Raw genomic sequence first — 12,949 nt, forward strand, 5'->3', positions numbered from 1 at the left:
TCAATTAAATTCAGTGCAGATTGAATAGCACTGAGAGGGAGCTCCCAGAGTTAATCAGTTCAGCGAGATGTGATGCCCAACAAGAGGTGGTGCAAGCAGAAATCCCACGTAAGTACTGGAGTGATGCTGTTTTCTGCCCTTAGCACGGCGGAAACAGCATCATGCTGGGCACTTAAGTCGGGGAATGCCGGTTCTCGCGACTAAACACTGCTTTGTCTGCGAGAACCAGCCTTCTCCAACATAACCGTACGCTGAATTGAATAGCACCAGGAGCTCCTTCACGGCACTATGCAGTCCGTGCTGAATTGAATTGACCCCAATGTAACAATCCTTACAATTCCACTAACAAGAATAGGATATGTAGTACATTTCATGGGATGATGTGACCTGAGTAGTGTTAACACAATGAATTGGGTGTACAAACACTAAAAGATGGTCGCGGATCGAATGATTGTCCAATATATTGTGTAGTGTTTACCCAGCTTCACACTTTATTACTAGTGTCGTGAAGACACTATTCTGCTTTGCTTATGTTATGCTTCATTATGTTATATTATGTAAAATTAGGGTAATATTTTTACACTTCTAATTAGTGATGTTGAGCCATATCATGTCTACTGTATCATATATGCATTTGGGGTGTGGTATTGAAAGTCGACAGTAACTAGGTCGACAATGTTTAGGTCGACCACTATTGGTCGACAGTAACTAGGTCGACAGGGTCAAAAGGTCGACAGGGTCAAAAGGTCGACATGTTCTAGATCGACAGGTCAAAAGGTCGACATGAGTTTTTAATGTTATTTTGGTGTCGTTTTCTTCGTAGAGTGACCGGGAACCCCAATTAGTGCACCGCGTCCCCTCGCATGGCTCGCTTCGCTCGCCATGCTTCGGGCATGGTGCCTTCGCTCCGCTGGCGCTTCGCTCGGCACAGATTACCGTTCCAATCGTAGTCCACGTGGATTGTTAAGTATGAAAAGGTTCAAAAAAAGAAAAAAATTGTGAAAAACTCATGTCGACCTTTTGGCCTGTCGATCTAGAACATGTCGACCTTTTGACCCTGTCGACCTTTTGACCCTGTCGACCTAGTTACTGTCGACCAATAGTGGTCGACCTAGACATTGTCGACCTAGTTACTGTCGATCTTCAGACCGGATCCCATGCATTTGTACACAGAGAAATATCACTCTGCTTTCAGTAGGATGTCATTTTTAAACATATTTTTGTGACAGAATTTTCAAGCTTATTTTTGTGGCGCAAAATCATCCAACTATAAAAAGGACATCCTACTGAAAGCAGAGTGATATTTATCAAGAGATATTAATCAAAATATTGTATAGAACAAAGTTGGCATTGATCACTGTATTCCTCAGGATGCCTTCCATCTTGCAGTACCATAGGTTGTAACAATTATCTAATGTAAAAGAAATACAATACATTAATGTGACCTCTATGGGGTGTAGCTGCTAAAGCAATCTAAAGTCCTGGTTAGGGTGTCCAAATGGGAGGCAGTCATTTTGGCGGCTGTTGGGATGCCGACACCTGGTGAAATTCTGGTGGTCAGAATACCGACCGCCGGCTGGAATCCATGCCACAACCCAAGGGGAATACAACCCTGTGGTGACCAAAGGTTGCCACCAGGCCCGAAACAGGCCGAGCGGACATGCTGCGCTCGACGCCAGTGTTCTGGCTGTCGGGATCCCCCCATCAGTCTCTTGATTGGCGAGATCCCGACAGCTGGGATATCATACTAAACCTGCCCGAACCTTGTACTTGCAACACATTTCTGCTCACCACCTCAGGAGGCTGTGAGCAGAAATGTGTTTCAATATCCCCCCCCGTACAGAGCGACAACTGAATTGCTCCGTCGGGTAGCCACTAGTTACATCTGCGGGGGAAACAGGTGAATTGCCCCATAGCGTCTTATAGGCATGTTTTGTGGGCACTAGCTTATTGAGCATTGTGTGAAAACTACATTTATACTGACTAATTACTAGATGACCTTCCACTATGATTTTGTGTTGATGGTAGTTCTACTGGTTTATAGGGGAAAGATATTACTCGGCATGATCTACCTTGTGGTGTAAGACTTGGGTAAACATTAAATTTATAGGAAAGTGAACCTTTTGATTACCAGTATACTGTTGGCCTGTACATTGTAAGTAGAGTGCACCTATACCATTGTACAGGAGTTTGTCAGTCATCTGGTCAACTAAATATAGGAATGGTTGAGCTTTTCATATAAAACCTTCCACTCTGCGCTGGCATTTCCCTACTAATGATCTTTTATAGCTGTACTCCCCAGGACAGAAGGTGATCATATTATTGTGTTTACCATAGATACTGAGCAACACCATTTTATTTGCAATCTGGTTTGTGCCTGTATGCTGGGACTTTATTTAAACTCCCATATTGCTAAACCTTGTAATTGAGCAGATATAGAGATACTTAGGGCTGATACAGTTGTATGTATGACCATTTGCAGGGCATATCTGGCTTCTTTTGGCACTGGGATTGCTCTGGAACTGAGTACACAAGTATGGGCAATGCAGGGTTGTACATATTTCAAACGCATCGACATTTGCAACTGTAGGTGTCATGGGTGTTTAAAGAGAGTAGGGGACCCGTGTGCAGCCTCAGTAACGGGCCACCTCCTCTCCAGCAGCAAGTAGACTCTGGCATGCGCAGGTCTCCAGGAACATGGTGCCCGCGACTTGTTCCCGGTGACCTCTCCAGTGCGCATGTGCAAATCACTTGTAAATGGCCGTGGCGGCCATTTTCCGAGTGACTTATGCCCACATTGGAGTGCCGCCGCAGGACTCCGGAGTTATAAGTATAATATATGGGTGCGCTGTGGGCCTCCCTGGACCCAGGGACCCGTGTGCTCTGCACACACTGCACCCATTATAGAAACGCCTATGGTAGGACTGAGCACATTGTAACTTCGGAGATGCTGTATGTATGCAGATGTTGCGTAGTGTTTTTTAGTTTCAAATATTAGATGATATTCAGATGATTTAAGATTGATCATTTAGGGGGCAATTCAATTGTTTTGTTGGTTCCTTGCTGGGCGTCTATATGAATAGGTACCTGACGGAGCAATTCAATTGTTTCTCCATTCAGGCACCCATTAGCACTGGGTTTAGTATCACAAACCCCGTCTAAAGAAGTGTTTAGGGCGCCCAAACAATGGACTATACACACATTACTTCTCCACCTCAGGAAGCTGCAAGAAGAAATGTCTCCCTCCATGGGGGAAAACAGTTGAATCGACCCCTCAATAGCTGCCCTCATTTTATTCTATGTACATTTATTTCTCTTTCTAGAGTTTTGTTATGGACTTAGAATGTTTTATTATGGTTGTCCTGAGATTCAACACAGAGCTTACAATTGCAAGCCATCCAAGAGCACTGTATTGCTGTGTTGATCCCAGAGGGCAGTCAATAAATTTCATATGGACATGATTGTGTAAATTATGGCTGGAAAGCACAAATGGAAACCAGAAAAGAAAAATCTAACTCTTATAAAACCCATTATAATGCATGTGATTTTTGCCATTTTGTGTGACCTGTCTGGTACTGTTTGACACGTTTGCTGTACTATTTTATTGCTATCAAATAATGTTTACTTAGTGCTGCTCATAAACTAAATGCAACATTTACTATTTGGGAACACACAGCTGTGTAGGAATGGTGAGTTACTACTAAATGAGAAAACAGTATTTTTCTTGATGTAACATGTACTTTTGTTTTTTCCTTTTACAGTTTTATCAAGTCCTCTGGCTGGTCCAACCTTCCCATCTGTCCAGTCTTTCTCTCCCCCTACATTCTCTTCTCCCCTGCCACCTTCTACTGTTCCTCCCATGAGAACATCTGCTCCTCTCCCATACACACCTCCACCTCCTGCCTCCGGGGTAATATTGCCTCCTCTCCACACCTCAGCACCTGGAGCTTTCAGCAGTCCATTGCCGTCCTTTTCTTCTGCTTCTTTCCCACCTGGTCCTCCTCCCCTGAGCTCCACCCCTGGTCCTGTCTTGTCCGCACCACCTATGGGTCCTCCGGTCACTGGCTTTTCCGTAACCTCCACTTATGATATCACAAAGGGTCATGCTGGGCGAGCACCACAGACGCCATTGATGCCATCATTTTCTGCACCCCCTCTCACAGGTTGTACTCATTTGTGTCTTTTATTCCTGTTTGTTTCTTGCTAAAAATGACCTAAGAACACTTTTTTTTTTTTTTTTTTTTTTTTTTTTTTGTGTGTTTCAGTTCTTTTCTTGGCAAATAAAACAAATGTTAGCCCATATTAGACAGGTGCTTAAATCAAAATTTGCAAGCATATTCAGCCTTTTATTGAACTGTTCCACTTTATTCTGTGAGCTTAAGTTTGTCTGCCATTATCTTCTGTGTGATACGCTTGCATTTGTCTGGGAGTATAAAACACCATTAGTTGCCTCTTTGTTTTGATCTCTGTTCACTTGTGTCTTTTTTATAATCTAAATAGAAGATTTAAAAGGCTGGATCATAAAATAGAAGAATAATACTATATCTGATGCAGTAGTATAGAGTGAGACTGTCTGTACTGCTTATTGATAGGTTTTCCATTGTATTACCTGTAAGTAACCACATAAAATATATTTCAGGATTACCTGAAGAAGAAAAAGGCTTATAAATGTTTTTCTGTATGCATAATCTAGTTTTATGTCTGGGTGTTTTTGTGTATAAAAGTGTATAAAAGTGCTTTGGTGTCGTTCGGTAACCTGTCTGATAATAAGCTTATTCCCAGTTGTCAGGGGATCAGGTGCTGTCAGCCATCTGCAACACCCAAACAGTACAGGACATACTGTAGTGAAAATAGAAATCCATTTATATGGATCGTATTAAAAACACAAATTATGTTTTACCAAATCATACATGTGCCGAAAGGAAGCATTCTGGCCAGGAATATATAAAATTCTCCATTAAAATATTTGCAGATATCCATTAACAATCGCTGTGAAATGTTAAAGTTACCATTTAAAATAAAACCAAAGGGGGAAGTATCAATTCGCTACAGGATAGAGTTCTACAGTAGCTCCTGTGTTAAATGCCCGGAGCTATTCAGTTAGTCTGCGGCGAACGCTTGGTAAGCCAGGTTCAGTTTCCGAGCTAGTCGATTACCGCTCGTGACTAGCCCCAGAAGAACCTCAGGAGTGGTGTGAGCAGGATGTCTTAGTTCTGTGAAAAGATACATTTCTCCCAAACTCTCCTCCAATGCAGACCCACCTTTGGTGGAGAAGTGCTGCATGGGTTTGGGACTCCCAACACGGCAGCTTTATCGGAATGTGCAGCTCAGACTACGATTCTTGGGGTGCCTTGCTGGCATCCAGTGGCAAATGCTTCTGTTGCCTCTGGGAGTTATGCCACTGTAGTGTCATTAGGGGTATGGGCATGTCCTAAAAGGACATGGTTCTCTGTGAAGGCCAGATAGAAAAATGTCTAGCGTATACACTGCCCGTGCATACATGAAAAAGCACTGAACTTTCTTTAGATTTGGGTCCCTTTTATCTAAAGTGTTTTTGCACAGCAGATATATTTACATAAGGGTACTGTAGCAGGAATATGGCTTTACAAAAAGCCTACAGTTTTATATGGATGTCAGATGGATTTATTTGATTTTGTGTACAATATTGTGGTTCTGTTTAGTTAACCCCTTTCACACCAGAAATGCAGGGACAAAACCCGGGAATTCTGCCATTGGCTCATGCAGGGACATTCCCGGGTTGGCACCTTTCACACCAGCATTTTTTGCCGAGACATCCCGGGTCTGCACCTTTCATACTGAACCCGGGATGGCCCTGCATTTTCTGAAAATGGGCGTCTCAGAAAAACCACAAGACCAGGAAGTGCCCTGAATAGCCAATCCGCATCAGCAGAGGCAACCCGGGAAGGTGGGACATGTCCCTGCACCATTCACACTGTCCAGGGTCCAGGGATCATCCCGGGACCAACCCTGGTCGATTGCAGGGTTGAAATGCAGGTTCAGAAATCCCGGGTTTTTGTCCCTGTACCGTTTCACACTGAGAAATTTCCCGGGTTGATGCGCGTTCATGTGTTTTAACCCGGGAAATTTATGGCTGTGTGAAAGGGGTATAAGTGATCTTGGAATTCCTCACTGTAACTTCATGTCAGAAGATTCCACAGTACTGCCAGATATATTGTTATGGTGATCATGCATCAGTAACCATTTGTGATCAATGAAGTCTTTCTTGCACAATGGCAGAAATCTTAATATGGCTACACACCTATACAATCGTCATCCTGACCACCTGATATCAGCTGATCGGTCTGATGATTTTATAGGTGTGTATGCAGGAGCTTTAAAACACTCCTGCAACTGTCATATCGGGAGGTTGCATCCTATGTGATGTTTCATAGTTTAGATGCGGACATCCCAATCCCATAGAAATTCGTACACACTTCGCTAATACTAGCTCATTGTGTATAGGGTCACAGGGGCCAAACTGGGTACACACTATTTGGCTTATCGGGAGCGTGTAACCTGATCAGCAGTGGGATTGCAGAGATGTGTACCGAACTTTAGGGAGATTTTTGTCCATATAGGTACATTTAACCATTATACAGGAGAAACTCTAGGGTTAGAGGGCCTTTTTTTTTTTTTTTTTTTATCTTCACCATATCCCGCTTTAGCGAAAATGTGGAAATTATAGAAGACCTTTGACCTGAAGGTAATGTTGTAATGTTCTCTTCTAGTGCTACCAAATCCTGTTGTCCAAAATGCGTCTGGTACAGCAGGTTCTTCTATAACCTTTCCAGAGGAACCTGAAGACCCCAGGGTGCATGCAATGCCACAAGAAGGATCTGCTGGTGGAATCTGGGGTTTCTTTAAGGTAAGTGAAGTAACACACTAAGAGGCAGAAGATGTGTGTATGGTAGTGGTTCCTAAACTTTTTTGAATCACTGCACTCTAGAGTATCAGAATTTTCTTCACGGCACCCCTAGGCCAAAAGCTTGTTATTGATAAATTTAGAAAGAAATATTAAATTAAAGTCTGTTTATGTCATCCTTAAGTTCAATTGTCTGGTGAGGAACAAGATTTGCTTCTGTTTGTCCACGTATTGTATGATTGGCAGCAACAAGCACTGGTTTTGCCTATTACATTGACCATAAATAATTTTAATTGGTCCTGGATAACCACTCCAAGGCACCCTTGAAAGTGCCATAAGGCACCCCAGGTTGTCACGGAACAGTCTGAGGGTATCTGGACACTAGGTCGTCACCTGAAGTAGGTCGACATGGACAAAAAGTCGACATGCGGTTTTTTTTTTTTTTTTTTTGTATTTTTTCCCCGTTTTTTTTTTTTACTTTTTCATACTTTACGATCCACATGGACTACAACTGGGAACGGTAACCTGTGCCGAGCGCAGCGATATTAGAGCGAGGCACCTTGTTCGCAGCAGCGAGGGGACACGGTGCACTGATTGGGGTTCCCGGTCACATTATGGAGAAAACTACACAAAAAAACCCATAATAAACTCACGTCGACCTTGTTCACGTCGACCTTGTTCACGTCGACCTTGTTCACGTCGACCTTGTTCACGTCGACCTTGTTCACGTCGACCTTGTTCACGTCGACCTTGTTCACGTCGACCTTGTTCACGTCGACCTTGTTCACGTCGACCTTTTTGACGTCGACCTTTTGTCCACGACTACCTATTTCAGGTGTCGACCTAAGTGGTGTCGACCTTGAGTCCCGTCATTCATCTATATTTTCCCATCATTCATCTATATTTTCCTTATTTTACTAAATGGAGGATCACCTTATTTTCTATACCCCCACCAAATGGTTACTTTACTCAGTGACCTATTCCTATATGAAGCATGGCTGTAAAATGCAAAACGTGACATGTCCGCTCTGTTTTTGGTGCTCGTACTGCGCGAAAGATTGAGACACAGCGTACTGGATAGATTGTTGCATATAAACACTTAAGTGCCAATGCAAAGTTGAACACAAGGTGGTCGCAATTGCACTAAATACAAAGAAAAAATTGGATGTTCACCTGTATGCAGTGTTGCACTCATCTATGCGGCTGCACCACCCCTGTCCACATGCTTGCTTTTATCCCTGTCATCACTTCTAGCATAAACCAGTCCTGCCCTTGGTGCAAGAAATCCCTCTGAAGACACTCTCCCCACAGCCTGGCTAAATGTAGCCTGCATGTGAGTACCCAGTTGTCAGCCAGGTATGCCCTTTCAGTCACAAGTGGAAGTGTGGCCGAGTTGCGTACATCTCTGAATTGCCCATATGCGCTTGGCTGTGGAGTATTAGTAAGACCTATCTGCAAAACAGACACATTTATCTCTGCATCAGCCCCATAGCAATTAATTCAAGTTATTCTTTCACTTCATGAAACACTGGCAGTGCTTTGCTCTTTCTGGGGCAGATTTATTAAGCCTGGTGAAGTGATAAAGTGTAAGGCGATCAAGTACCAGCCACTCAGCTCCTGTCATTTTTCAAACCCAGCCTGTGACATGGTAGTTAGGAGATGACTGGCTGGTGCTTTTTCCCCTTTATCACTTCACCAGGCTTAATTAATCTGCCCCTCTGTTTTTAGCATTCTTCCTGTATTTATTTGGTGTGTTTTGCTTAGACATTTGTGTTTTTGCAGTTTTGTGTATTATAAGGATCATCATGTGCTTTTCTGGTTAATACAGGGAGTTGCTGGAAATCCTATGGTGAAATCTGTGCTGGATAAAACCAAACACTCAGTGGAGAGTGTGATCACCACCTTAGACCCTGGTATGGCTCCATATATCAGTAAGTAGTATGATGACTTTTTGAACATTACATGATTCTTGGCTCCTGTGTGACAGGAAACCATTATCTTATTGAATGTTACATGTAATTGTGTTTCTGAATGCAGCATTTTTTTGTGTATCTAAACTACACCAGGATCACCTCATATTTTCAGCTTGACAAGCCATTGTGATAGAAGGGGTGCAAATAAAGTTGTTTGTTTTTTTTCTATTTTTAATGTATTGTTTTACATGCAGTCAAACTAATTGAAATTGTATGTAGCACCCGACAACCAAGCTTCATTTTACCTCTGGGGTGTAGAGTTGAGGTAGAATACATTCTTCTCCCATCGTTAAGTTTGGCCACACAATAAATGAACATTTCTGAGAACTGACTGCCTTCGAGGTGACCTAGGAGAGGTTCCGAGGGTTTTTTCAAATGGGCAGGTGCCCCCTCCAGGGTGTGGTCCTAGAGCCCTTAGTGATGATGATGAAACACTGAGCCGATTCTCTTTTATACTGGAAACATGCATAGAGTAATTGCAGGGGAATTTGGTACTGCCAGGATAGTACCCCATAGCTGAGTGGGAACCATGATTGGTTGTGTTATCTACTGATCCTCAAGCTTATTAATATAAATGTGCTTCCCCTCAAATACATTGGAATAGGGAGCGATACATAAAGAGTAAGGAAAAAGACATTTCTCTTATGTCCTAGAGGATACTGGGGTCCATTCAGTACCATGGGGTATAGACTGGTCCACTAAGAGCCTTGGGCACTTTAAAAAATCAATAGTGTGCGCTGGCTCCTCCCTCTATGTCCCTCCTACCAGACTCCGTTTAGAAAATGTGACCAGAGTAGCCGGTCACACTTAGGAAAGCTCCTGAAGAGTTTTCTGCATTTATTTTCTGTTTATTTTTAGACAGGGCTGGTTGGCACCAGCCTGTCTGCTTCATGAAACTTGGAGGGGGGGGGGCCCGGGGCCCAACCTCCTATAGGGTTAATGGTCCCGTTCCCCGCTGACAGGATACTGAGCTTCTGAGGGAACCCTTCACAAGCTCCACCACGACGAGCGTACATTCCCGCAGTGGTGAGTACTATGCCGGCGTCCTGGTTAGCGGGTCACCGGCTATCATGGCGGCACAAGGGTAGGAGCGCAGCTCTGAGTGCAGGCTGCTTCTCCAGGCTCAGATCAGCATTCTTGCACACTGGCACAGCGCTTAGAGGGGCTCTGACCCACTGTTAAGCACCAAAATCATCTCGGCCAGTGTAAAAAAAAAAAAAGGGGGGAGATCGTGCGCCATTGAGGGGGCGTGGCTTCACTATGAGCGAATCCAGCAGCTCACCAGGGCCATTTTCCTTCTGCAGCTTACACAGACAGACTGGCAGGGAAGCGCAGCTCCTCCACAAGGACTCCAAATTACCTCAGCAGTACCAGGGAGTCATAGCAAGGGGGGGGAGCAATATTTCTCTGACGTCCTAGTGGATGCTGGGGACTCCGTAAGGACCATGGGGAATAGACGGCTCCGCAGGAGACTGGGCACATCTAAAGAAAGATTTAGGACTATCTGGTGTGCACTGGCTCCTCCCCCTATGACCCTCCTCCAAGCCTCAGTTAGATTTCTCTATCGTCCTAGTGGATGCTGGGGTTCCTGAAAGGACCATGGGGAATAGCGGCTCCGCAGGAGACAGGGCACAAAAAGTAAAGCTTTAGGATCAGGTGGTGTGCACTGGCTCCTCCCCCCATGACCCTCCTCCAAGCCTCAGTTAGGTTTTTGTGCCCGGCCGAGAAGGGTGCAATCTAGGTGGCTCTCCTAAAGAGCTGCTTAGAAAAGTTTAGCTTAGGTTTTTTATTTTACAGTGAGTCCTGCTGGCAACAGGATCACTGCATCGAGGGACTTAGGGGAGAAGAAGTGAACTCACCTGCGTGCAGGATAGATTGGCTTCTTTGGCTACTGGACATTAGCTCCAGAGGGACGATCACAGGTACAGCCTGGATGGTCACCGGAGCCTCGCCGCCGGCCCCCTTGCAGATGCTGAAAAGAGAAGAAGGTCCAGAATCGGCGGCAGAAGACTCCTCAGTCTTCTTAAGGTAGCGCACAGCACTGCAGCTGTGCGCCATTGCTCTCAGCACACTTCACACGGCAGTCACTGAGGGTGCAGGGCGCTGGGTGGGGGCGCCCTGGGCAGCAATGAAAATCCTTTTTTTGGCAAAAAAATACCTCACATATAGCCTCCGGGGCTATATGGAGATATTTAACCCCTGCCAGAATCCATTTTTAAGCGGGAGACGAGCCCGCCGAAAAGGGGGCGGGGCCTATCTCCTCAGCACACAGCGCCATTTCCTCACACAGTTCCGCTGGTCAGGAAGGCTCCCAGGCTCTCCCCTGCACTGCACTACAGAAACAGGGTTAAAACAAGAGAGGGGGGGCAAAATTTGGCGAAATTGTGATTTTATAAAAGCAGCTATAAGGGAGCACTTATTATAAGGCTATCCCTGTAAAATATAGCGCTTTGGTGTGTGCTGGCAAACTCTCCCTCTGTCTCCCCAAGGGGCTAGTGGGGTCCTGTCCTCTATCAGAGCATTCCCTGTGTGTGTGTGCTATATGTCGGTATGTGTGTGTCGACATGTATGAGGACGATGTTGGTGAGGAGGCGGAGCAAATTGCCTGTAATGGTGATGTCACTCTCTAGGGAGTCGACACCGGAATGGATGGCTTATTTATGGAATTACGTGATAATGTCAACACGCTGCAAGGTCGGTTGGCGACATGAGACGGCTGGCAAACAAATTGGTACCTGTCCAGGCGTCTCAAACACCGTCAGGGGCGTTAAAACGTCCTTTTACCTCAGTCGGTCGACAGACACAGACACGGACACTGATTTCAATGTCGACGGTGAAGAAACAAACGTATTTCCCTTTAGGGCCACACGTTACTTGTTAAGGGCAATGAAGGAGGTGTTACATATTTCTGATACTACAAGTACCACAAAAGAGGGTATTATGTGGGATGTGAAAAAACTACCTGTAGTTTTTCCTGAATCAGATAAATTAAATGAAGTGTGTGATGATGCGTGGGTTCCCCCCGATAGAAAATTATTGGCGGTATACCCTTTCCCGCCAGAAGTTAGGGCGCGGTGGGAAACACCCCTTAGGGTGGATAAGGCGCTCACACGCTTATCAAAACAAGTGGCGGTACCGTCTATAGATAGGGCCGTCCTCAAGGAGCCAGCTGACAGGAGGCTGGAAAATATCATAAAAAGTATATACACACATACTGGTGTTATACTGCGACCAGCGATCGCCTCAGCCTGGATGTGCAGAGCTGGGGTGGCTTGGTCGGATTCCCTGACTAAAAATATTGATACCCTTGACAGGGACAGTATTTTATTGACTATAGAGCATTTAAAGGATGCATTTCTATATATACGAGATGCACAGAGGGATATTTGCACTCTGGCATCAAGAGTAAGTGCGATGTCCATATCTACCAGAAGATGTTTATGGACACGACAGTGGTCAGGTGATGCAGATTCCAAACGGCACAAAGGTGTATTGCCGTATAATGGAAGAGGAGTTATTTGGGGTCGGTCCATCGGACCTGGTGGCCACGGCAACTGCTGGAAAATCCACCGTTTTTACCCTAAGTCACATCTCTGCAGAAAAAGACACCGTCTTTTCAGCCTCAGTCCTTTCGTCCCTATAAGAGTCATATCTGCCCAGGGATAGAGGAAAGGGAAGAAGACTGCAGCAGGCAGCCCATTCCCAGGAACAGAAGCCTTCCACCGCTTCTGCCAAGCTCTCAGCATAACGCTGGGACCGTACAGGACCCCTGGATCCTACAAGTAGTATCCCAGGGGTACAGATTGGAATGTCGAGACGTTTCCCCCTCGCAGGCTCCTGAAGTCTGCTTTACCAAGGTCTCCCTCCGACAAGGCGGCAGTATGGGAAAAAATTCACAAGCTGTATTCCCAGCAGGTGATAATCAAATTACCCCTCCTACAACAAGGAAAGGGGTATTATTCCACACTATATTGTGGTACTGAAGCCAGAAGGCTAGGTGAGACCTATTTTAAATCAAAAAAATTTGAACACTTACAAAGGTTCAAATCAAGATGGAGTCACTCAGAGCAGTGATAACGAACCAGGAAGAAGG

At 44.9% G+C, this 12,949-nt stretch overlaps 1 protein-coding gene across 3 annotated transcripts in view; it reads left to right on the forward strand.

The window, feature by feature from the left end:
- PRRC1 (proline rich coiled-coil 1) overlaps window positions 1-12,949 on the forward strand; it is a 52,077-nt gene that overhangs the window by 9,727 nt on the left and 29,401 nt on the right. For 2 of the 3 annotated variants that reach the window (XM_063964246.1, XM_063964247.1), the window contains exons 3-5: window positions 3,762-4,163; window positions 6,750-6,886; window positions 8,712-8,814. In XM_063964246.1, coding sequence (XP_063820316.1) covers window positions 3,762-4,163; window positions 6,750-6,886; window positions 8,712-8,814 — 642 coding nt within the window. The remainder of the gene's footprint in view (window positions 1-3,761; window positions 4,164-6,749; window positions 6,887-8,711; window positions 8,815-12,949) is intronic. The other variant, XM_063964248.1, reaches the window with a different exon arrangement.

Source organism: Pseudophryne corroboree, chromosome 1, assembly GCF_028390025.1.
Source record: "Pseudophryne corroboree isolate aPseCor3 chromosome 1, aPseCor3.hap2, whole genome shotgun sequence".
NCBI classification, from domain to species: domain Eukaryota; kingdom Metazoa; phylum Chordata; class Amphibia; order Anura; family Myobatrachidae; genus Pseudophryne; species Pseudophryne corroboree.